General features: G+C 33.7%; 1 protein-coding gene and 1 pseudogene across 1 annotated transcript; both read right to left on the reverse strand.

The window, feature by feature from the left end:
* Positions 1–424: 424 nt before the first annotated feature.
* Positions 425–542, reverse strand: LOC145071792 (5S ribosomal RNA; annotated as a pseudogene).
* Positions 543–2,297: 1,755 nt separating this feature from the next.
* Positions 2,298–7,623, reverse strand: LOC145068389 (wax ester synthase/diacylglycerol acyltransferase 4-like). Its single transcript, XM_079015349.1, has 5 exons — positions 7,311–7,623; positions 6,192–6,767; positions 2,990–3,349; positions 2,759–2,896; positions 2,298–2,632 (listed from the first exon to the last, which is right to left on the reverse strand). Exons 1-5 carry the CDS (start codon positions 7,515–7,517, stop codon positions 2,486–2,488), a joined length of 1,428 nt encoding a protein of 475 aa, XP_078871475.1. The 5' UTR covers positions 7,518–7,623; the 3' UTR covers positions 2,298–2,485.
* Positions 7,624–27,565: the final 19,942 nt, after the last annotated feature.

A 27,565-nucleotide genomic window follows, 5' to 3' on the forward strand; every position in this document is an offset into this window, starting at 1 on the left:
CTCGTTGGCGGCATGTATTATTAACTTCACACCACCACCAATTCCTAACTTTCTATCTAATTGTGACATGCGAGGAAATACCTCTCGACAAACCAACGAGACCAAGGAAACTGAGGGGACGGAAGAAGAATATGATGATGATGATTGATTTTATGTTAGTTTAAAAATTGCTAGTTTATTGTATCTCATTTTGGTATGTAATAGACTTAGAATTTGAACAATGTGTTGGTATTATTTATTGAATGTTTGTATATTATGAATATATGCTGCAAAATGTGTGGACTTGATAAAAAAACAAGAATGTTAAATTACAGAATCTGTAGAAAAAAAATAAAAAAAAAATAAAAAATAAAAAATAAAAAAAAGTACAGTGGCTATCCCAATGACATGTCGCCGGTATAAGACACACTGGGCAGTAAAAAAAGGTGTGTAACACGAGGACTTCCCAGGGGGTCACCCATCCTAGTAATACTCTCGTCCAAGAACGCTTAACTGTGGAGTTCTGATAGGATCCGTGCATTAGTGTTGGTATGATCGCACTATGAATACTTCCCATGCTTATTGATTTTATGTCTTACAAGACGCGGATCATGTTTACCCTCGGTTCTTTGCCGTGCACGAATCGTGGGACCCACGTGACCGACCGACTCCGATCGAAAAATAGGAAACCCTACAACCATGAACCAGAGACCACACAAGCAATAGAAATAATGACAAAACTCGTACGCACATGCTAAAAGTAGGACGTCGGGCAGTAAAAAAAGGGTCCAACCGACGACATGTCATTGCTATAGCTTAGTTTAAAAAAATACATACAAAATTTTGCCAACAACATGTTGTCACTATATAGTCAACATATCCCGACGTAATGTCGTCGATATAGATTTGGCCTATTTCGACTTCATGTCAAAGGTAAAAGTAATTAATAAAACGTTATTATTTTCGAAAATCATTTCAGACAAAACTTGTGCTGCCAAGGTGTAATCAGCATAGAGGGTAACTATCTCGCCATAACTATCTCGATGACAATTTCCACCTATGCGACAAGGCTATGCTGACGAGGTCTTCGGTATAGCTTATCCCGATGAAATATCGTCGACATAGGGTTAAAAAATGTTGTCAGAATAGGTTGTTACTCTTGTACTGCGAATCAACCAAACCAAATAAAGAAACATATCAGAAAAACATATCCAAAATCGTCAAAAATTTTGACGGACTGAATACGACACAACTTTATGTGCCCCTCATTTTTAGTATCATAAACAATTGACCAAATACGAGTCTGATACCATGTAAACTTTTTAACAAAATACTACTATGATTTCATTATTGAAAAATAGAGAGTAGAATTACAATGAAAAGGAAAAGACAGCATATATATATATATATATATATATATATATATATATATATATATATATATATATATATATATAATGCTCGACATTAACCGGTGGAACATGGTTAAATGATTAATCGGGTAAGAGAGTATTAATCGAGGGATGAAGCGGCGACAATAAATTGTTTATTCGTTGAATTTTAAAACATTAAACATGAATAGTATCATAAAAAAGTTCATAAATATCACCAATATCATAAAAAAATAGGTTAATATGATTACTACAACACTAATTCTTTCGCAAATAATTTCTAATAACATATAACTTTCTCATATTAAAACTTCATTGTTTGCTACTATTTCACTCATTTTATAGACATGGACTAATTGCTAGGCGCCTTCAAGTCGGTTATATAGCCCCTAGCTAGGGATTAATTTAAGATTAATTGGGTCTTAGTCGATATTTTTATAACACTAATATATATAAAATGAATTAGGTTAAACCTAGTTATAGGGCTAAAAGGCCAAACATGCCCAAACCAGAAAATACATAATAACTTTATTAAGTTGAGAGAGGCAACGTATATGACGTAATGGGAAGAATCGATTTCTGTCCATGGTTTCCCGGTACTTCAATCTTGCATCGTGGACCGAATCAACCATGTTTAATGGACCGAGTGCAATATTTTAGAAGGTGTATCAAACATGTGAATTGAATATTTTGGACTCGGTCCACTTTTGGACCTAATTAGAAGTCAAATCAAACACACCCTCAATTATGTTCGAAAAAGTTGTTCCCTACATGTACACACAAACAATAACAATTCTGATTTATATCGAAATTCCAAATAAACCATCAAAAGTAAAAAACAAAAGCAACATTGAAAATTACAAAAAGAAATTAAACAATCAATAACAAGAATGAAAATAGATATTACATCATGGTCACATCAATAAATAACCAAAAGGAAGATGGGCACTTAATTATGGTATAAGATCATCCGAAGAAATACATTTCAATATAGATAAATATGAAAACCACAGAGATTATTGGTTTAATATAAAATGATTTTTGTTGTTTTGCTTGAGGTGAACTTTAAAGTATATGAAAACCGTGGATCAGGATTATTTGTATGTACTTTCTTTTCATTTAGATTGAAGTGCAGCATCGAACATCATCCTAAAAGCCTTTTCAATGCATGTCCGAAACTTCACATGATCTATGAAACCTTTCTGGGTTCCTACTGCGATCCTCAGCTGGTCCATGTAACTCATTACTGTCACCGTTAGACTCTGCCAGAAAGTTAGAATCCATGAACACACTTCTCAGTTTGTGTAATGCGAGAGTCGAGTACAAAACAGTATTATACATAATTCGAAACACCCGATTAGGTTAATTAGTTGAAAAAGTAATGATACCTGCGGAACATTGAGGACCATGAAATACAAGCCTTTAATTGGTTGATTAGAAAGAGTCATCTTCTCAAGTGGCCCAATCATATTTGACACAGTCATGCTTGAATTCTTCAGCGTGCTGTGAATGTATTCAGCTGTCGCCTTTACACGAATTACCCACAAAGTTAAGATATACAGAGAGAAAGATATAGAGTACAATATATCAGAGCTAACAAATGATGTAGATAGCGATACCTCTGGACCTCTATATTTTCTCACAGAGTCAAGTAGCATTCCAGTGAGATAAACACCAGAGGAGTTTCTCTTCCTCTTGATTGTATTCTGTGTTTCTTGAACAAATTTGAGTGGATTCAATGAGTGGTCGTGTTCGTGTAGCTCGGGTAATGAAACATGCAAGAAACCAAATTGGTTTCCCCATTGAATTTGAGCTTCCTCGTTTTGAAGCATCTCATCCACAGACTTGTATCCACCAATAGATCTAGTGTTAAGCAACACCAATGCTGTGGACATTGCGTTTCTTGATTCTTCATTTGTTGCTTCCATGTATAATCTAGTCCCCAGAAAGATCATTCCAGTAACTACGTCATTTATTGTCTGTTTAACAACAAATTTAAATTCATATTGAGAAGTGTAAGACGAACACAACAAGTAGTTCATATTAAGAAAATAAAGTTCTAGATTCTCCAAATCTATTCGGACTAGGGCTATTCACTATTTGGATAAAACATTGTCCAATTGGACAATTTGGATTGGACTATTTGGTTCGGATATTCGGATTTTTGGATTGGTTTTTAAGTAAACCGAATTATTACTTTGGATTTCAGATTGGTTCTTGTTTAAAAATAAGAACCGAATAGTCCAAAAAAACCGAATAAACGTTTATTATTTATTTATTTATAATACATATCTGTAGTTATCTATTAATTATGTAATTTATTTTGTCAAATAGGTACAAAATATTTCACCCGATAAAAAAAAACATCAATATGTATTATCTTACAAAAGTTTTTTATCAATAAAATATTTAACTATAATATATCTTCTTAGTAGTTGTTTATAAATTTAAAATCACAAGTAAATAACTTTTTTTCTAGTATTGTGTAGAATTAGGTAATATTATAATTATATGTTGTTTGAAAATGTTTTTGTTTTTGAAAACCAAATTATAAAAACCGATCCAACCGAATTGTAATTGGATCGGATCAGATCGGATTTGAATTTAGTTTGGAATATTCGAATCCATGTTTTGAAAACCGAAATCAATTTGGATTCACTTGATTAGATCGGATTAAACCGATCCATCCAAACGAACACCCCTAATTCAGACATTAATCCTTGATGTAAATGTTGATTATATCAACTCCACATAATAAAATGAATGAAGTGTACATTGCGATTTGGTGATAGTGTTTCAAAGTACATTGAAAAGCCGAATTAGACCGTTTTTTAGTTTCTTAATGCGGTTTGCTGCTGATTGCTGATTGGTTGTATTATTTTTAGATGCCTTGTGTTGTTCTAAGCCTTATTTGATTGTCTTGTAACTCGTTTAAACCTTTTGTACACAGCCAATTTGCTGCTGGCTTTTCATTTTTAATATATTATATGACAACAGTTCAAAGAAAAAAAGAAAAACATAATAAAACTAATAATTAGTCTTTTATTAAACTACACACAAATATCAAAATTACAGCCACCAATGCACATTTATTTCTATCATAAATGAGAGAGACCTAACTGTACATTCACCTACCAATATGATCACTAATGCTATTATTAACATTATCTAATAAATTGTAGCAAATTGCAAGTTACTATTACACATTCAGCTTTATTGGACTCCGAGTATTCCTTAGTTGATGAACGAATCCAAATCTATAAAAACCGATTTCCGGATTTGAGCTTCAAAACCCGGTTTTAAGTTAATTACATGCTGTACTATTTATAAGATTAATTTTACTGTGACATGTCATTGTAATCTTGTTATTCCATGAAAATACATGGTAGTATTTAATCAATGATTCCGTGTTATTATAATGTTAATCAAAACAAGCAATATATACAGTAATGTGAAAGAAATATTAAATATTCTAAGAATTTTGGTAAATTCAACTACATAAATTGTTATACCAAATAGCTCACCTACAAAAATCTAGCCATGCTGTCAAACGTTCTTAAAAAAGCAATGTGAAAAGGTACTTGCTTTGTATAGGATGTAGTATGACTCACTATATTTAGTCTGTTGGGTGATTAAAGATTGTCTTGAATGAGATGGGGCTAAGATTTGGTAGGCATTTATCTTTTTTGTTTTGTAGTATATTTATTAAATTGCAATATTGTATCTTTTTTTATGTTAGGACTTATAGAGATGCGCATAATGCTTGTATGGATAATTGGCCATTCTTCCTATCATCCATTATAGTTTTTATTTTATTTTATTTTATTTTTTTAATCAACGACACCTGAGTTTCTATCATATCATATCTACCGCAGTATAAGAAATACTATGTGCTATCGGAACGAAAAGCCATTAGGGTGAAATCCAACCGAAGTAGACGCTAGATGTCGCCCCTAATCCATTTGTTGCCCTTACGATCATCGACTTAATTCTTAGACCAACTTGGGTTTACTAGAATTGATTATTTTTTAACTTTTTGAACGGATAATTGATTTTTATATTTTATTGATCACACATATAACCTACATACAATAACTACAAAACGTACATAAATGGTCCTGCTATGTTTTCAATGCAGAAAACCAATATCTCACCACAGTAGAAATATTATAGTTATGCAATTATATCCAATATTTATTATCTTATTCTGTATATTTGTTTTGATATTAGGGTTGTTATGTATTATAAAAAACCAATCAATATTTTATCAACCAAACTAAAAAAATTGATAGCCAATATGTTTGGTACTAAATTTACAATATAAAATGATCAAGAAGATGATATTTATCCGTTATCAATTTGTACCAAGTACTAACCATAACGTTTTGTACCAAATATAATTAATACAATACACACGGTTTGACTGTTCTATCTTTATCTCAACTATAGTGTGCATAACATATTAACATCCCATAAATTAGTTTAGAAGATCACGTCATATCGGTGCGTTCATTTATAGTCCTTTGATTTCCACCTATGGTCTATAGGTACACGAGATCCTACTTAATTAATATTTTTTCATTGATGTCTTTATGGCCCTTATCTATACTTTGCTACGAATGGCTATTCAATAATATATGTTGGGGTGCCGATATGTTTTCTTCAAGACCATTGACGACCATATTAAATAAAATAAATGCATATGATCAACTAATATTTAATATGTCTAATACCTCTATAATGCATTATTTGTAGAGAACCTTCGTATTATTTAGACCAATAATAGATTTTTAAGTGAATTAAAACGAAGTAAATGCTTACCACTTGAAGACGCGACTTAATTTGCTTAATTTGATCCAAAGAGAATGTCATCGTCATAATATCGATTGGCTTGAACTCCACCCCTTCTTCGCCTGAGCGTATCGGAGTCCGGCCATCTTCCAAGAAACTACTCTTTAAAACGCTCCAACCAAAATCCATAACTGTGTTTAATGCACCACTAATGGCCTGTGGTACTACACTTATTAAGCTCTTTTCTTCATTATCTAGCTTCACAGCTTTCTGAAAATTTGGAAATGTCAAGGGGAGAGAAGGGTTATCTGCTCTTTGTAGACACGAGAGAAGAGCACCCATAAGAGAGAAACCATCACCAAGTGCATGATGAAGCTTGAAAACAACGCTTCCAGATGCATTGCTTGTTGGGTACTTGATGATGTGAATTTCCCATAAAGGCTTTGTTTGTGGGAGTGGATTCATTGCCATTTTCGACAAATAATCATTGAAGTAATGATCGTAAGATTTAGGTGATAAACCTTCGGGAAAACACGGAACATTGATATGGTCTTCAGCCTTGACTTCGACTCTCTTCCAGTGTTTCACTCCCTCTTTGTCTTCAACCTGATAATAATAATAGAATATATATAACTAGTGAATTCCCCATAATAATACCATTGTTTGTATTGGTTTTACTAAACCTTGAAAAGGTGCAATAAAAACAACATAATTATTATCACAGTTACTGTATATGTGAAAATTTGGTATGTGTTCAACTGTCCACCTGATCCATAATCATGATTCCATTATCTGATGGGTCTATACTCTATAGTCATACTAATAAATAAAAAATACAATAACACATTAGATTTATGAGCACTTTTGGACTCTATTGGTTGCTATTTGTTACTTCCTTCCTACCAAAGAACTTAACAATATCTCCATGCTACCAATGCACTTGAAGATAGTATATATATATACACGAGAAAAAAGTAAAACCCAAACTCTCTAACCATTTCTCATTCACATCAATGAACCATAAGCAAGAACCATATATATGTATAACCATGATGATCATCATCGACATTCAACACAGAGAGACAAAAAGATGTCTAGAGAGAGAGAGAGAGAGAGTAAGAATGAGAGTAATAGGAATGGTAGGGTTACCATAATAGAAGAGAAACGAGGGTTAATGGGAAGAAAGACATCGTTAATGAGTGCAAGGCTTGAAGAGTCATCAATGGGGTTGTCAAACTCCAAGATGCTAATAACAGAAATGGAAAGCACCGAGCTGTTGAAGTACTGGCCGGTCGGGCTCACCGGTTCTGACATTTCCTTATCTTCCACACGTTCTACCTTCACCTTCAACTCCATATATATCGAACTCTCTGTGTGTTTCTGCTTGCTGCTAAATGATATATAATGTGTTCGACTCGTAGCAAGCCTAATATGTACTCTATGACATGGTGTGCTCACAAGTTATCTATCTGTACCCCTAAGTCTCGCCTTATTCAAGAATTTTGCTTTTTCACACCGAAGTTTAGTAAATATAACGCAGTATGCTACTATGGCTTGTGCATTATGCATATTGATTGTGTATTCTTTCTGGATTTAACGACTTTGTTATGGCAAAGGGGTCAATCTCAGTTATGAGAGGCACATGCGTAGTAGGTGCCGTTTAATTAAAGCAAGACTTTTATCCTTCCATATAAATTTTTAGTTGTTTCTGTGCTTTTACTGTGTTCTTTGTGGATGTATTCTTAACTACTCGTTTTTAATGTTATCGTAAATAACGACTAATAATTAATTCCTGTATATTAGAAATTAAGTTCGATGGGTTGATAAGTTATAAAAGAACTATTCAATGATATTAATTAAATTGGTATTATTACTAGAGTTGAATACGGGCTTTAAATTTATGGATATAAATAATGGATAATCTTCACCATACAAATACGTAGAAACTTTTTCCAGCCATACAATTTTGACCCCTATAAGCACTCATTGTTTGAAGAAATTGTGCTTTTTCAAAATGTTTTTTATAAGAAAATTTAAATTGGTTTTTGAAATTGGAAGTACAAATTACAAAACTTGTTAATCCAAGCATGTTGAAATCCCTAGTGGTTATTCAAATGGTATTTTTTATACCAAATTTCTTTTTGTCTTAATAATATGTATCTTACCCCATAATTATATTAAAATGTTATATACTAATAATTTTTTGATTAATTATAAAATACTATAACTAATTATAAAATATATAACTAAGATAACAATATTAGTTATTAAAAATATATCATTTGAAAATATTTGTCAAAATAATAAAACTAAAGAAAATGATTTAACATGGTTATGTATTTTATAGTTTGTACATATTTAGTTTTTTTTTTTTTTTTTTTTTTTTTTTTTTTTTTTTTTTTTTTTTCTCAAAGTAAGGCTTTAAACTTGTTTTTGTACATATTCAACACTTATGAACGGATACTACAGGTTCAGTTCTCATTTTATACATTTTTAGTCCTTCATTTTTTTAAAAAGAAGTCCTTTTGTTTTTTGTACATATTCGATCCTTATGTTTGTTTCTTTAGGTTTTGTTCATGTGGCCTCCTACATGAGCAATCATTAATGAGGTGTTCATATATGTGGTTTGTCTAGACTTTAAAATCATATGTCACTTGTCTTGGTTTTAGTTTGATAGTAAGATCATATTGTAACATTTAATAGTTGCAAATTAATAACAACGTAGTTTTAATATTATTATAGAAGATTACTAGTTATTTTAATCATACTTCTATGTGAATTCTTCTTCACCTCATTTACGTCTTTCTTGAGACATGAAACTTTCTCTTTATTATATGAAAGCTCATCTTCAAAATTCGGATTCAATTTGCCATGTTCTTAATTAATCCATTGCCAAAATTTACTCTTTTTACTTGGTTTGTTCAGTAACAAAAACAAAATTTAAGTCAGCAAGAAAGAATGTCAATATGAAAAGAAAAAAAAACCATTTGTAGAAAAAAAATAGTTAAAATCGACATACAAATGAATTAGGGAAGACTATAAACTTTTTTCTAGGGTGTTCTTTTATCTTGGAAGTGGAAATTCAAGTTGGGAGGAAGTAATCATAAAGAATTTCGTTGTCTGCTATGTAGATAGATGAAACTAAAGTCGAATACATCTTCTTAATGCATAAAACTAGAATACCAACATTACATGACAGATTTTTTAACTAGGTTACTGATATAAGTGATGGATGAGCCACATATGAGAACGCCTTATTTATGATTGACTAACGTGTTTTGGTCAACAATTAACAAATTAATTTCGTAACCAAATTAGTAAGTGTGGTGAGATGTGAGAAATAAGTTGTTAAAAGCTTGAGTGCTTACGATTTAGAAATATGTCGAAGATCATTCTTGCACCCAAGATCCAGGGTAGTAAATAATAATATTAAAAGCTCTATTAAGTTAATGTCTAGTATTTTTTAGATGCAAATAAGTGTGTCTGGGACAAAAATGGTGTTAAATTAATTAATAAGTGAGTATGCATTATAAGCCTTTAAGATACTAAAAAATGAACCTAGATACCATAAAGTATCTTGATCATTTCGATATGAAAATAGGTTAACAACCAAGAAGAAGATGAAATAAATGTATGTCGATCAAACAACGGTAAGTAAATAAAAATAAGTGCAAGAACATGGAGAATTAAGAGGAAAGCCCTTAATCCTTTTGGATCCCCGATATAAAACATTGGGAGGTGATGAAATACTTGCCTTAGAACTTATCTTAAATCGAAATAAATTTACAAGTGCTAGCTCATCTGAGTAATGAACTGAATATGCTCAAGTGTTGAAAAAATCAGTGAAGACGTTCTATTGGAAGTGTTTGTGTGTGCATCAATTAGCTAGTCTTTATATACATAACAAGAATAACTAAAATGTCGACATTCTTGGGATTCTCCTTGATCTTTTCTTGACTTGACTTTCTTGAGAGTCTTCAATGTTCATTAGGCGTTGACCACGTGTAGTTGACTTGGTCTATTCTTTTTTATCGAACCTTAAGTCCCTACATAAGATATTACAAGGAATATAATGGCAGACCAATATACTGATTCAACCCAGGATCTTGGCCTTGCCCAAGATGTTAGTTTAAGTTCAAGATATAAAATTAGTACATCACAATTTTTACCGGCAACAATTGCGCACAAAAATCTTCAAACCAAGATCCTGGATGATTGGAGATTTCTAGATTTTTAGTCGTTACATGCTAAAGGGTTGGGTTGACTATTCTATTTCCTAGAAATTTTAATTTCAATTAGTCCACCAATTTTTGGGGCTATAAATTCCATATTTCCCAATCAATCTTTATTTCAATATATCAAGTCTATAGGTAAGCTCCTCATGTTTTTATTTTCCTTGTATCATGGACAAAGCTCTTATTCTCCGAAGTCATAAGAATAAAGTTTTCTTATTTGAAGATTTTATTGATCAGTGTGTCCTACCTCGAACTAGAAATGAACTTAACACTTTCTCTGATGCTAAGGCTGAACTCCTTCGATCGGAGGGAAAATTTCCTCTACAAAGAGTTTTTTGGTAATTTGATTCCAAGTTAAGGCTTGGCTTTATATCCCTTACATGGGTTTACTTCTATCATCTTCCTTGTTTGCATCAGTTTGTCTTTTCCCTTTCCTAACCTGATTTTTTGAGTTTCTTAAGATGACGGGATTTCTATATGACTAAATCATGCCCATGGTTTGGCGCATATTATGTTTGATCGATTATCTTAATAAAACTGAAAATCCTAATGTTGGTCTTTCTAAAATCGCAAGTGTGTATGATATTCGGACATTTGGTTCTTCCCGAGTAATTTTTAATATTAAACCTAGAAAAATGCACCTTGTTCTCTAACACTTCTTGCCATAATGTTGGGTGGCAGAGAAAATAATTCTTTGTTGATAGGCACCCCCTTTTTGATGGGAATTCCTTACCTATAAAATGGGTTGTTAAGGGTAGGATTCCTGCTTGTTTTAAAGCTTTGTGTTTTCTCATTAATATCTTCTAATTTTCTTTTCTTTTTTAGCTTATCGTAGTTCCAAGGTCGGGGGAACTGTTTATGGCCTATGGGGATACAGAAGAGAACGTTCAAGAATTTCTGAGGATATCTTCTAAAAAGAGAACTTTCAAGGTTTTCAGGGAGTATTCTACTTTAGATTGTTTAGTTTCTCCTTCCATCATTCCAAATTCTTCAATATATATGATGTCTACTGCTAATCTCCTTAGTAAACATTTTTATTAACATTTTAGATTCTAATAGATTTGAATCTTTCTCTAGGTTCCAAATTTACCCGTTTAGTTTCCCCTTTCTTCTCTTTTAATATCAATGAGTTTCTTTTGGATAGGTGTCCTATGAAGGTAGAGAATCTTCCTCCTACAAGTATTACGAAGATAGAAACAAGCCTCTAAGTTCCTATTCAAAGAAAAGAAAGACGCTTCTTGAGGTTGGCTAATTGATTTTAGAAGGTCTAAGCCCTTTTGAGATGAAGTTGAAGATCATAACCCTTACACAAACGGTAAGCTAATTATTGTATATATTTTTAACTATATATTTTCATTAATCATGTTGTAACTTTTAAGGTTCTATTCCCAGGCTACTACCATGATGGTGAGAGGATACGAAGAGCTCAAATATGAGCTTGAAAAGAAACAGCTTGATGATCTACTAAGCTAGGGAGAAAAGGAATGGAAAAAAGTGTTTCAAGTCTGAGGTGAAAGAGCTTTCTTCATAAAATGAACAACTTTCCAAGTGGTGTGAGGAAATGGAGAGTCAAGTTGAGGAGATTACATGTAAGGCCAAGATATTGTGACAACCCGAAATTTATTCCGTCACGATATTCTATTTCCGTTAGTAAAACCGTTCGTATTTCAATTTTTCCGTTAACTTTTGATTTAAATTAATTAAATTGAGATTCTCATTATGACCTCGTGGGTATCCAAACCCGTTAGAAACGCATGAAAATACCCCAAATTATTATTTGGAAAATTTTAAGTTTTATTCCGTCGGGTTACAAAAAATTAAATCGGGTACGACCAAAAGCCTCGTTTAACGTCAGTATCGGGTAGATTTTCACTGGGCCATAAACTCAACCCCTATATAAGGCATTGAGTGATCACATTTTGAAGCTTTTTCTCTCTCTTAAAACACTTTCTCTCACTACTCTCTCTCTAGAACTCGAGTTTGATCCCAACAATCCCCTTTCAAGCTTCAATTTGGTACGCAATCTAACCTAGCTTGTTGTTTAACTTGATTGGTATGCAAATCCATGTTTGAATCACTCAAAACACCCATGAATAAGTGTTTACGGTTTGGGAACCCTCCCAAAACCGTGAACACCCCTAAAGAGGGTTTTGAAGCCCCAAAAACCCTCCAACCCCCTTCTAGTGCTTAGATATGGCTTAGAAACTTGCATGCATGAGCTTAGGACCCCAAAATCTTACCATTTGAGGTATGGACATGAGTTTACGGCCCAAGAACATGCTTGGACCGTAAACCCTCATTCATGGATCATAAACACCTTTTAAGGTGTTAGATTGCCCCTAAACACCTCCAAATGCTTCCATGAGAGTGTAGAACCTTATAATCCTTCATGTGATGCACGAAAACATACACAAATGGGTCAAACTTGAGTTTACGGCCCAAGAACACTCTTGGACCGTAAAGACCTCTTCTTAGACCTTAAACTCCTGCCATGGGTGTTAAAGTGCCCTTAACACCTTGTATGACTTAGAAATGGGTCTAGAACTTAGCATGCTTAACGTACAACCACCAAATCACATGAATCATGAGCAAGCATGAGTTTACGGCTGTAAAATCATGTGTTTAAGGTAGTAAACTCCCCAAGAACATCTTCATAGACCGTAAACTCCTTTTCCAAGGCCATTTCAACTCCCGATCACTTCCTAAGCCATGGAACCAACCCTAGAACCTTCCTTTGTGCATTATAATTGACATAGGACCGTCAAAACACTTTAAAGTTGGGTACATAAGAGTTTACAGCTGTAAACTCCACAAATGGTCCTTAGGATGTCCAAATTGCCTTCCAATGCCTTAAAACCAAGCCTAGCATTATCTCCACAAGTGTTTTAAAGTCATTTAGCACCCTAGAACACCTCACCATGATTTTATGGCCGTAAACTCATGGGGAGGTTGTCATTAGGGCCGTAAACTCCATTAGGAGTTTACTCTTGAAGAGTAAACTCCATATCGAAGCCATACACACCCTTAGATGTCACCCGGGTCACTCCAAACACTTGTATTGAAGTGTTTTCGCGTATCAAAGTGTTTATTCATATTTGATTAGTGATTCGGGGTCTAATTGGATACAAATGTGTATCTCTTCATATTACATAGGAACCTCGCGCATTCTCAAGCCCCGAACTGACACATAGCGTCCAACCGACACACTTCTTGACTGGTGAGTTCATACCCCTACCCTTTTTCAATGTTTTTCAATGTTTTCAGGGGGGGAATACAAGCAAAAGTACAAGGAAATCTTGTACTCAAACTTATGATTTCATTTGATCTATTTCATATTTTGTATGCTTTTAACACGTAAAACTGTATTAACCAATCGTTCAACTTACAGAGTAAACTGTCATGTTATTTGTGAAACTCGTTTTAAAATGTTATATTTTATATTTCACAAATGAATATCCATATCATTGTTGTTAAAAGCATGAATCTTAAAACTTTAAAATGTTCTTAATATCATTCCCCGTAGATACGAGAGTGAAGGACTAATAACATTAAACTTGGAACTTTACCATCCCTAGTTACGAGAGTGGTGGAATAGTAACATTAAACATGGAACTTTACCACTCCCCCTAGTTACGAGAGTGGTGGAATAATAACATTAAACTTAGAACTTTACCACTCTCCCTAGTTACGAGAGTGGTGGAATAATAACATTAAACTTAGAACTTTACCACTCCCTGTAGATACGAGAGTGAAGGAATAATAACATTAAACTTAGAACACTACCACTCCCCCTAGTTACGGGAGTGGTGGAATAGTAACATTAAACATAAAACTTTAGACAAGTCCTTGATAACACTCCCCCTAGTTACGAGAGTGAAGGACTAAATAAATACAATTTCCTGTTTTATTATCTTTTAAATTCATTAATCTTAAGATTGGAGACACGTCCTTGTAACACTCCCCCTAGTTACGAGAGTGTAGAACTACCCCCGTAACCAGAATCTCTTGGAGGGAGAACGTGACTTGAGTGTATAGATCTATACGGGATTGACAACCCCGCACTTGGCTGCTAGCTACAGTCGAACCGAAAGGTTCAAGGGTGACAAAAGTCATAAAAAGATACTGGCCCCTGTTTCGAGCCTTATCCAGTCTATAGTATGGTTATGGAACTCGCAATTTAGATTATGAATACTTTTATACTTACTTATTAGTTTTATATACGTGTTAAAACTAATATACTTTTCAAGGATAAACAGGTTTTCAGGAAACATCACATGAAAACATAAAGTATGGTAGACACTTGTACATTACTTTCAGAAACCGATAACCAACTATAAACTTTTAAGGAAAATAAGGGTTTTTCCTGGGATAACAAACTGTACATAACCGGATCGTATAATAAACAGATAACTAAACTATACTTATAAGAAAATATGAGATTTTCTTGGATAACAAACTTTTTCGGAAAACCAAAGGAAACTTGTACATTTTCAGAAAAGAAGCCGCTTATGAACTCACTAGCTTTATGCTGATTTTCAAACTGCTTGTATTCTCAGGTTTACCTTAGACAGGTACCCCGCGATCTTTTGGAGAAGACGGAGTGCTTATCAGACTCGTCTTAACTTTTCTTCATATGATATATATGTATGACACTTGTAACACTTTACTTTCAAACAAATGTAATAATTCTATGTAATGTAATGTTTTGTGTTTACTATGCTTACTATGTACATTGGTTGCGATATTCATGATGTCCTCCACCTCGGAACGTTTCCGCCTTCGGTTTCGGGGTGTGACATATATTTACCGTCAAGTATGTATTGAAAGAAAGGGTGAAGATTGTTGAAGATTAAAAAATGGATCATTTATCTTCTTGGGATCATGAAACATGGGTTGAGTCAATGAATAAATTGACTAGTGAGGAAGAAGTGAATTCAAAATTTGAGAGGATTGGTGAGAATAAGGGTGCTAGTGAGATTGAGGGACTTGGTGAGCAAAAACAATAGATTATGTGTTCCCCTATGGGGTTTTATTTTTTAATTTAATATATGAAATTTTAATGAATGGAATTTATGTTTTATATGTGACTCTTAATATGAAGTCTTCAAAAAGTAAATCCTAAATTATTATTTAAGAATAAAGTTTTGGGTTTTAAAATGCTAATCGAAGTTTCAAGAAGTATGTTTTCAGGAAGTAAAAGTGAACTAAAAGAGATGAAGATTCAAATATATGGTTAATTTACTAATGGGTAGTTTGAAATAATTTTTGAAAAAACAATTTTCCAACCTTAAAAATATACTCCAAATAATGAATTCAGATAAGTCTAAATTTGAATTATCAGTCCATCCTTTGAAAAACAGGTTTTAAAGAAAAATGTTTTTGAGAGTAAAAGATGAAATGTTTAGTCTTCCGATAAAAAGATTGAATCATAACTACGGGCTTAAGAAGGACTATAAATAAATGGTAGTCTTAGACATGAATTCAAAGATATTTGAAGATTGTGTACGTTATGTCCATGAGGATTAAGTTATCTTGTGCAAAGTCTTTCTCATATATTATCTTATAATAATATCTTAGGTCAAAGTACCTTCATCTGACATCTTAAGATGATATCTTTGGATGCCCCCATTATTCTAAAGCTTTGATTTATAGCTTAGATATGGGTTTCTTTAGCTTAGTGAACATTACCATGTTTGAACCAATTGACAACATAAAAATGTTGAAAATCTTAGGATAACCTCACCTAGGATTGCTCCCTTAGAATTTTCCACACCCTTGGGCTGTTCCATTGGCTTATGTTTAACATGTCAATGTTAAATATGTGGGTATAAATTATTGGCTGCATTACACACCTGTTTTATTCCACTGATTTTTTTCTTAATTTCGAACAAATAGTTAGTAATATGGAGGTTGTCACTTACTAAAGCGTAAGCGGATCCCTATATCGTTTAACTATTACTTGAAATTGTGTGTCCAAGTGAGGTGATTAAACCTTATCTTGTAGAAAGACGTCATTCTTTAAACCTTAGAAGGTATCATCGGCATCTAGGATCTAAGGATGGGTTATCAATCGCTAAAATGTTGGTCATGATCTTTGGTATCTGTAAAATAAAGTTCTTGGGTAAAGGTTGGGTGTTAGCTGAACTAACACCCCTCTGATGCTTAAGTCGGTATCAAGAATAAGAAAATGTAATTGATAATCACTACTAGAAAACTAGCCTTTTACGACGCTCATTGCGCGTCGTAAAAGGCTCAGACGATGCGAAAATACGCGTCAAGGAAGGCCCTGTCATAAAGAGAGACGACGCGCATTTGCACGTCGTCTATTTACGACGTGCATTTACGACGCTCATTTATGTCGCGCAATTATGACGCGCGTTTACGACATGCAATGCGTATCAAGGAAGGCCCTGTCATAAAGGAAGACGACACGCATTCGCGTGTCGTAACCTTACGACGCACGTGTTAATGACACGCAATGCGTATCAAGAAAGCCCCTGTCAAGAAAGGTCATGTCATAAATAAAGATGACACACAGTTTTGCGTATCGTAATTTTAAATGTTTTAAAAAAAATGTTATTTGTAGATTTACCAATTTTCAAATTAAATTTGTATTTTATGTCTCATAATAGAAAATAAAATATCATATACAAAATATACAATCCATTGCATAAAATTTAATGTCATACAAATAATCATTGCATAGAAAGATAAAACAAATCAATAGAAGTTGTAACAAAAATTTACAAACTAATTAGATACAAAAAATAAAATCCATTGCCCCTTTGCTTATTCAAGATCAACCTGCGAGTAGCTAACTAATCTTTACAAATTCACTCTAGTTCTAATCATTTTCTTAAATACTTTACAAACATAATTCATCCATAGTACCTTGACTATAGTTGCAGCCTTGTTTCTTCTTCTTCTTCTTCTGAACTCATCTCTGACAACCATTTCTTTAAGCCCAGTCTGAATAGATACAACAGATCCTTGTCACTTTTGTGAAAAAGACAACCGGAGTGGCATACCTTCATAATAGAAAATCATACCTTCATAATAGCAATAGTAAATTACTAGTTTGCCCGTCCATCCAGAACGACTACACAAAACAATACGCATGTTTCAGATGGCAACATAGGGGGTAATATTTTAGTCTTTTTAACAAAGTGGTGATATTGAATTGATTCCAGTATAGAAGGTTTATCTAGACCAACATTAAGAGCTGGAAAATACATCCATTCACCAGATTCCACCTCAACGTTTGAATCCTAAACAATTGAGAAATTTAGATATTTACGAATATAAATATAAATAAAAAATAAAAAATAAAAATACAAGCAATTTACATGAGGTGAAGATTGATGTGGATTATGCCATTCAGACCACTTCTGTAATAAATCCTCAAGCATTTGTTTACTCTCTCTAATACAAACATGTTATACACTTAAAACTTTATATAGAAATATCTTTAACCAATGTATATAAAAATATGTGGTGTTTAAATAATTTGAGAATATAAACATGTAATTATGAAGCATTAACCAATATTGTGTTTTTCCTTTATACCTTTTAAAAGATATATAAATGACATGAACTGAAGCTTGATGATCATCAATAGTTATTTGAGGTCTCTTAATAGCTACCACGTCAATGGAAAAACATATTATAGTAACAAGATAAGATATAATTATATTTAACTAAGTAGATAGAGAGAGAGTGTGTGTGAGAGAGAGAGAGAGAAAGAAAGAGAGAGACCTGGACTTCATTAAGGGGGAAATACAAACTGAATGAAAGTTGGCATCATTTGTTCCTTAGATGTCACTGCTTTCTTTTGCAACTTTAGTTCCTTACATGCCCATAACAAGACATATATCAGCCTACAGTTTCAATCTCAAAATAAAAAACATATAAATAAATTATAGTAAAAATAATTAAATGATCATAAAAAAATATCTTTAGTTATTACCTCATGTAGAGTAGGGGCATCATTTGTTCCATCTCCAGTAACAGCAACAACATGTCCTCCAGTTGTCCAGGTGAAAAGAAAGCTGGCATTCCATGCATTGACTGAAAAGCAACCTATCTCTGGAAACTAACCCAAAGTTGATTGTATTATTCATTGCGTTCTCCGAGTTCAGCTTGCAACAAGTGATTTGTATTTGACTGCAAGGCATCCATCTCCTGAACACGTGCTATATTTTTCTATTATTTGTTAGCTAGTAAGCATATGTCATTATTCTGTTGTTTTACCCTTTATAATTTAGATATGAAAAACCAGCATTCCATTCCATTTATTAATGACACGAGTAACTTATAATCCTATTTGGTAGATGTTCCCGTCAATGGCTCCATTGCAAAATGCGTTACCAAACATGGGACCTCCTCCATCAGGCATACAGCAAGCATGGATGCCCCCTCAACCTTCTCATCCTTTATCAATTCCACCATATGGATCATCAATGCCTTCTGGTACACTCCTTTTTCTTTTGTTTCGGTATATATAAAACATGGGTATTTTGGTCATTTAATAAAAAAATGAAGAAAAAGATATAGAACCAAACCTGTTAAGTTACTAATATTATTTATCTGTTAAATGTGATGTATTGTAATATTGTGTCAGGCCCATTCATGGGACAAGCACCTCCAAACATCCCGTCTCAACCTTAATCTAGGAATTTGACGAAAAAAAATAGTATACTTAGCAATCATAAGTCGACTATGATTGTACAAATTATAAATTGGTAAATCATTGCAAGTCGATGAAATCTGATGCTTGTAATTGTACTATGAATTGATGGAAGAAAAGATCGACTGACTTGAGTTGCGAGTATGGATTTTCGTAGAACTTTTAAGAGAAATTGCCTTTTATAATTAGGGTAAATGAACTGGGATCCCCAAATTTCATCTCCTGAATAAGTAATTGATGTTAGCAGTGATTCATTATTATTTAATAACTTATATTTCACAAGTTCTACAGTCTTCAACCTGTTAAATGATTTTTTGTCTGGATATATAGAAGGAAGGTTAAAAGGAAAGCTTGGCCATATTCAGGGGTATTTTTGGTAAATAATCGTCACCATAGTGAATTTCTGGTAAAAAATCACAACTTATACTTCACAAGCTCTACACAATGTTCCTTGTCATGGCCATGTCCATTTTACTCTAGGAGGTTATTCCTGTAATTTTGTGCAACATCATTAAAAGTGGACACTTTACTTAATTTAAAAAAACATTTAACAAAAGGCCACAAACCTGGAATGACAATGTTAGAGGCAATTTTAAAGAATGAGATTTCATTGACTCATTAAGTAGACTATTGACTGCTAATGGACTAGTTATAGCCTTCAGGTAGAGAACAAATGAAGTCATGAGCATAGGCTTGTTTGGGTGCATCCGCCCATCCTTTGTTCCTTTGCACCACTGCCCTTGCCCTTCGTGAATTTCCTTTTTGCCAATCCGATTTGTCCCTTGTTATGAAACTTGAAAGAAAGAAATTGAATCAAAATCTTTCATAGTATATCATATCAAAACAAACATGAAACCTTTCTAAATGTAATATATAATCTAGTCGTTCTAAGCCTTTTCACAAGTCCATCCCCAAATCGTTTAACAATATATAAATCATATCAGAAAATATGGATCCTTTAATTTTACTTTTGTTAACACATACTTAATAATTAAGAACCATTGATCAGTTGCTCCAATTTTTTTGTCTTGATATCTCTTATTTGAAAAACACAGGAAACAGAGCAAACATGTTCAAAAGTGAAAACCATATGCTCATATGATGAATTTAATTTCTTACTGTCCTTATTATGCTTTCACTTAGAAGCATCTTCTACTTATTTTCTCATGTATTTTATTATTATACTCACCAAGTACTTCAGGTGATGAAACAAGCTGAGAAATAGCCATGCTCCCATGACAATGCCCATTCCTTTAAAAGGATACTCCTTGTTGTACCTGCATTGCCAAAACAAGAAATAAGATAAAAATTCATATAAATATAATATAGGTTATATAAAATATAAAACGTATGTTTATATTCTCTCACTTGGGTTGGCTTCATGATCTCCATTGATACATACTAAGAAAGAACAAGAAGTACAGGTAATTGTTATTTAAATGGAGTTGAATAGATCCATATGAGAAAACAGAACATACACACAGAAAATTTGGCCATCCAGCTGGAGCTTGAGGTTGTTGTGATAGAAGTTTTTCTTCAAATGGTGACTTTGTAGAGCTACCTGATCTTGAGGAAAGCCACCTATACTAGTTTTCATAAAAAAGAAACAAAGGTCAAGGATGATTCATAGTTTGAATAGAGAGAACCTAAAGAGCTTGGGAAATAAACCATGATGTGTAAATAAGGTAAAAATACAGATTTGAAGGGCAATGGTAAAAAAAGAGATTTGAAGGAAAATGAAAGAATAATTTAAACTTGCACAGGAGATAAGAAAAAATAGGGTACCAGCTGGGAACTTCTCTGTAGATAAGAGGGGTATAAGATCTTCAACAAAATGGATATGAATGTGTAAAGCTTCCATATCTTCAAAATTTTCAAACAATAACAACAAAATTAGTGTGATCTGATAACATCAATATCAAACACAAGTGTAAAGTGATTCGATTTATGTCTCTTACAGCAAACAAAACCTAATTTGAAATATTCATATGAATTGGGACGACAAATGTAAAACAGATAAAGTGATTAATGCACCTTGGAGAACATATTTAGCTCAAACATTGAGAAGAAAAGTATAAATTTTACCTGCGATGAGTAGCAAACTGCCATTCTCTTTAGTCGCAGCTCCTCCAGGAATAGATACGCTTTGGCGAGAACACTCAACCATGGATGAACATTAGCTCCCCAATCCTTCGGTACTAAATTGAAATCTAAAAACCTCGGTTTCCCCTTCAAGGTCACGCTCCGAATCTGAGGAAACCTCCCGGCTACAGTCTATGGCGACACCGAGTAGCAATTTCCGATAAACACATGATGTCTGCTCCACTGCTCAACGTTTTACCATTCTTTACGTACGAGAGACACGGACCTGCGGTCAACCGGATCGACTCGGTCAACTGTTTTAGTTCGCTTCTAATTTAGATCCATGTTTCGCTACAAAATTTCAATTAATGATTCAACTAATTTCAATTAAAAAACAAGGAACAATCGAAGTACGCACATAAAGAATACTCCTTTAAAGAATATTTGTGAAAGGATGAAGAGACTTGACCCAACATTTATTATACCTGGTAGAGAAGAAATAAGGAGCTTTGCTAACCCCTGTCGCAGCCATTAATCTTTGTATCCTCACACAGTCACACAGGGAGCATGGAACGATCTCAGAATTCTCACAGGTCTCGTCAATCTGGCCCCTCAGCCAAGAAGAAATTTGATACTGGTAAGAAGAAACGAGGCCTCACAGCGAAACCATAAGGTTTTTCGAATGTTTCTTGATTTTCCAAAACAAGATAAGAACAAGCGTGGTTTGGACTTACAAGTAAGGCTTTAGAGCGGGTGAATAGAAGGCTGAGATCATAGAAGCGAAGAATAAAGAAAGGACAGAGATAGTTAGAGATAGTGAGGGAGGGCAGCATACGACAACGACAAACTTCATCATCTTCATCCACTGCCTGGCGGTGTGTGATTCGCGGCGATGACGTGATTAGTGCAAGTGGGAAACAACGATCGAAATAGAGAAACAAAAGAGGATAGTCAATTGTGAAGATGAAGAAAAGAAGGTAGAAAAGAAAGGTGGGTTTTCAAAATTTTAGGGTTTCGTTTTCCCCCGTTATCTTCTCAAGGCGCGTTTCCTTAAAATTATAAAGCGAAACCTATAGAAGACGCACGTTTAAGATAAAGCGCCCTCCGTGTTTTTAATTTTTTTTTCTTGAGACACTAATTTAAGGGCACGCAAAAATGTGTGTCCACTATCCTTCAAATTTAGGAAGTCTGACATTATTTTTAAGGACGCCCAAAAATGCGTAACGTTAATCAGCGAGTGTCATTGTTTGCGCGTCATTAAAGGCTATTTTTCTTGTAGTGAAGTAAAATCGAAATAGGAAACATACATGGATATCTTAAACCAAATATTGGGTTTATGCAAAATAGGTCCTAAGATGTATAGTATTTCATGATCTCGATAAAACTTGACCACCTTGGGTACATAGCCAGTATTCCCTTTTCACGCTTTTGAGTTTATAAGGTAGGCACCTTCCCATATTAGAGCAAGTCTTCCTGCACTATGTTTAGTTGTATTTTAGAGAAATTTTCTAAGGATAAGTTCTCATACCTGGAACCTTCTTATCCTGATGTTTTTGTTGTAAGATTTGGTAACTGTTTATTGTTACGCTATTATCCTAATTTTAGCAAGATCCTTAAGTTCATCAACCATGTCAAGATCTTCGACCAGGATCCTATCATTTTTTATTGGTTACAGAATCTTCTCCTAGCTGAAAGAGTCATAAATTCATGGGGAACTACAACATCAGTTCCAAATACCAATGAATATGGTGTTTTGTGACAATCCAATATTTCAAGTCGATGTAATGACCTAAAAGTCAACAATTGTAATCTACTTTTGATATATTAAAAATAACGTCAAAAATAAAATGTTCAAAAGTCTCTATTAAGTTGCATAAAGTAATAGATATCGTAACAAGGTTTTCAGAAATATAAAGAACACAAAAATCCGAGTTATAACGAAGAAGTTATGACCAATCAAAAATCCGCAGCAAAACCGGTAAAACACTATTAAGAGTAAAACGCGAAGTTTCAATAAAACACTTTTTAGCCTTAGGTATCTAAATGAAATTCGTAGATATAATTAAACCGTAAAAATACATAAAAAGATCGTCCAAATCTGACTTCGTATGAGAAAGTTATAATTTTTCTAAGTTTCGGATATATTAGTAGACAGCTAAAAACTCGAAATAGAGATCGAACGACTTTTAGCCGAATAAACCTAAACGAGTATCGAAGATCTCGAAAATAGTAGTACAACAGTAAAAAGACAGACAAAAACGGACGTCGGATGAAGAAGTTATGAATTTTTAACGGACTTTTCCTGTCCCGGCCTGTTAAAAATATAATATTAAAAATAAAATCAAAATTAGCCGACAAAGTCTAAACGAGAGTTGTAGAGTACATTCTCACATACGCGAGGATATAAAGAATGCCAAAATTGTAACCCGTATGCAAGAGATATGAATTTCCGACGTTCAGGACACGAATTCCCACACTAGCAGAGGACTCACGACGTGAGCTAGTGACTGATGTGTGCCAAAGACGGGCTATCAGGCGTCGAGTGTATGGAAGGAATAAGATCGAACTCACGACATCGAGTCAATAAAACCCCAATTACATATAACCTAGGGAATATCCATTGCAAGATTATAAACCTATATGTAAGGGTCTTTTAAGTTATCACATAAGTTATTTATATAGAGTCTAAAATACTCCTATAGTATCTTAATGTAATGTACTTAGCATGTTTCAAACTTGATATCGTGTTATAGTATCATAGAATACTCCTATAGTATTCTAAATTTCATGTTCTAATCTAGAATATGTTGTATAGAATTTGGTAAGTTTTAAGACTTGTTGCAACACCACATCACTCCCAAACACATGTCGGTCGCATCTCGAATGAATATAGTTGATCAGGCTTTATTGATTCTAGATGTGATTACATAACTGTCCAGGTTTGACCACGGTGTTCAACCTTTAAATACTTTTGTTCCGTTCTTCTTGTGACACTCGTTCAAGTATGTATACATGTATAAGCAAGTAGGTATATTTTTATAACTTATCGTTATACTCTAAAAATATATCATTATCCAGAGCACTTAAGCCCCATTGTATTTATAGTTGTATATCTTTTATCGGTTGATATACTTAGTTCAGTATAAACAATGCTCTGATACCAATCTGTCACACCCCAAAATCGGAACGGCGGAAACGTTCGGGGGTGGGGGACGTCACGTTTAGTATCACAAGACATGTATCATAGTAAGCAAGTAATGAACAACCATTTCATTAGAAAGAAAGCATTTACAATATGTGTGTTCACAAAACATAGTATACATAAGCAAATAACAAAACAAGACTTGAAGCTATACTGCTCCATCTTCTGAATTCCGAGCACGAGTACCTGTCTACTAGTTTCCTGAGACTACAAGTTATTTGAAAGAGTTTATCAGCAATTAAGCTGGTGAGTTCATAAGATTTTAGTAATGTAAGTAAGTTGTAGAAAGTTGTTGAAAAATGTAGTCGAAATGTAGTAATTTAGAAGTTCTATTTTAGAAAAGTTCGCAAGTTCCTCTAGAAAATCCTATATTTCCTAATTTGATGAAAGATACATAAAAATGATTCTAAAATCCTTTCTATGAGTACTAAACGGATACAAGTTAAATAAAACTCAAAGTAAACAAATAATCGATTGTGCGCATCTGCCCTTAGTCCAAAACCAAACAAGGAACAGGAAGTAAGGCGGATAGCACACATCCCATTGTTCGTTAGGTCCTCGTAGTATATAACCCTAGTGTATTCACTTGTTACTAATGGAGTTAATTGTAATAGTTCATTTATATTTAATGAAAAGATCCCTGAAGAAAACCCTTATTTCTTATTATAAAATAAAGACCACAATGATTACTTCTATAATCACTTAGTTTATATTGGCTATATATAATCTAATATCGAATAGATAATTGATTGGATGAATCTGCCCTAAGCCCACAACCAAACAAGGAACAGGAAAAAGGCGGAAAACACACATCCAACTAACTGTTGGGTATTAATGATATATAACCATGATGTATAAACTGAGGTATTATAGAGTCAATCACCTAATGTCCTTTATGTTTATACAGGTTTAATCAAATGGATTAAACCCTTTACTGATAAGTTTCTAGTTTTACCAATAGTTCTGATTTGAAAAGTATGCTTTGTACTAGTAGATTGTGCATTAAATTAGTGTCGTATGACTTGACCCATAGCTGGTACCCCTTATGATGACTTAATATATACGGAACATATATATATATATATATATATATATATATATATATATTACTAAGATCGAATAGATATTAGGAAATGAAGCGGAAAACACACATCTTATAACCTGTCGGATCCTATTAATATGTTTATCCTTTGATGTATACATTAAAGAATCATAAGGTTAGCATTATGGTCCCTTTCTACTAAATGTACTAGACACGACTGTTCTGTTTGTCGTTGTAAAACGGAAGTTTTCCTTAGTTTATAACTATCTTGACTCGAAAATAGTTTGTATTAACTTTCAAGTGGTACTGTCACTTTATGAAAGTAATGGGAAAATGTAAGTACTGTAGTATTGTATATAGTGACTACTGCTGTACTAATTGCCTAAAAGTGATTATTAAGGTATAATGTGATGGCTAGATCCCATACAGAACGCTATCCCCGTCAAAAGATTCTGGGAACCAAACGCGACCTCTGCAATTAATTGCAAGCCGTGAACATCCACATTAAAATTATATGATCATGTATACCCAATATAACTATCGAATTTTCTTTAGAACAGTGCGTTAGTGATTCATTGGTATAATTAGATATTGTATGTGTTCCATGCTATAGCATCTTAGTATGTTCGTTTTGTTTTAGTATCTTAGTATCTTCTCTTGTTATAGTATCTTAGTATCTTCTCTTGTTATAGTATCTTAGTATCTTCTCTTTTTTATAGTATCTTAGTATGTTCTTTCTGTTATCGTGTATTGTATCTAGTATGGACTGAACCCCTAAACTATACCCATTATAGTTTACTAGTATTCTACTTGAAGTGTTATAGAAAAGACTCATTTTACTACCAAGTTATGCTTGTACTTTAAAAAAGGAGTTTTGTTAAGCTATAAAGCAACATATCTATAAAATAGTTTTTGGAATGTTTTGACCACTTATAAAACACATAAGCAACATATTGAAAGATGTTTATAACAAACATTTTACACAATTATAATTGTGTTAACCTTGTATTCCCCCGTTAAAGCATTTAAAACAGTTAAAAGATTCATTACGGGGTATGAACTGACCTGATGTGGGTGATTCAAACGGGTATGCGTGTAAGGATGAGAAGTTCCACGAATGAAGTCCCGAGACACAATAAGTCCCAAATGACATATATTGGCATGAATATAGTGTTTATAGGAAACTATATGAAACGAAACACCTTCCGGGACTAGGAAAGACTTTGACCAAGTGTTAGAATCACATGTGATTGGACTAAGGTAGGTGGAATGACTCTAACATGAGTTTACTACCATGGGTTTACGGCCCAAAAGAGTTTACGGCCGTCAAATCATGGTCAAATATGCCTAAGTGTTGGTTTGAAGGCTAGGGAAGCTTGAGGGACTTTTGCTCTATACAAGGATGAGAAAGACCCACTCATTGGAGAGTGTTGAGGTGTTTACGATCCAAGGGAGTTTACTCCTGGCCGTAAACTCTCTAAATGGTCACATTTAGGGTCTTCAAGGTAAGGGGTCTCAAGGGTTCATGCGTTCTAAGGTTAAGCAAGAGCATAGATGTGTTTAAGTTCCAAAACTTGACCATACTTGGAGTTTACGGCCAAGGGTGTTTACTCTTGGGCCGTAAACTCTCTAAATGATGAGTTTGGTGATGATTCAAGGTCTTACAAATCACAAGGAAATGTTCTAGCCTCAATCACAAGCCTTAGGAAGGGTTTATGGCCAAAATGGCACCCTTAAAGGGGTTTACGGCCATGGGAGATGGCTTGGCCGTAAAATCCTTTTGGCCTTGTGTTCTTGATGTTTTCAAGTCTCTATGCATGAGTCCTAACCAGATATGAAGTATAGGGAAGAGTACTTACGATCTAAAAGCTTGTAATGGTCGGTTTTGGCCAAGAACACTAGTGTGTGTTCTTAGTGAAACTTGAAGATCGATGAATACATGATTTTCATGGATGAAATCAATGTATGAAGCTAGTTAATAAGATGTATCAACTAATCAAGGGATAGAACACTTACACTTTTGAAGATCTAAGGTGAAAGTTGGATGATAGTTGAGAGAGAATGAGGGAAAGTCGGCCAAGGAAAGAAAGAAATGAAAGAAATGCCCGACACTTGAATATATAAGGTGAGTTTACGGCCCACATGGAGTTTACGGCC

This window comes from Lactuca serriola, chromosome 8 (assembly GCF_051521515.1).
Source record: "Lactuca serriola cultivar US96UC23 chromosome 8, Lser_US96UC23_V15, whole genome shotgun sequence".
In the NCBI taxonomy this organism is placed as follows: Eukaryota; Viridiplantae; Streptophyta; class Magnoliopsida; order Asterales; family Asteraceae; genus Lactuca; species Lactuca serriola.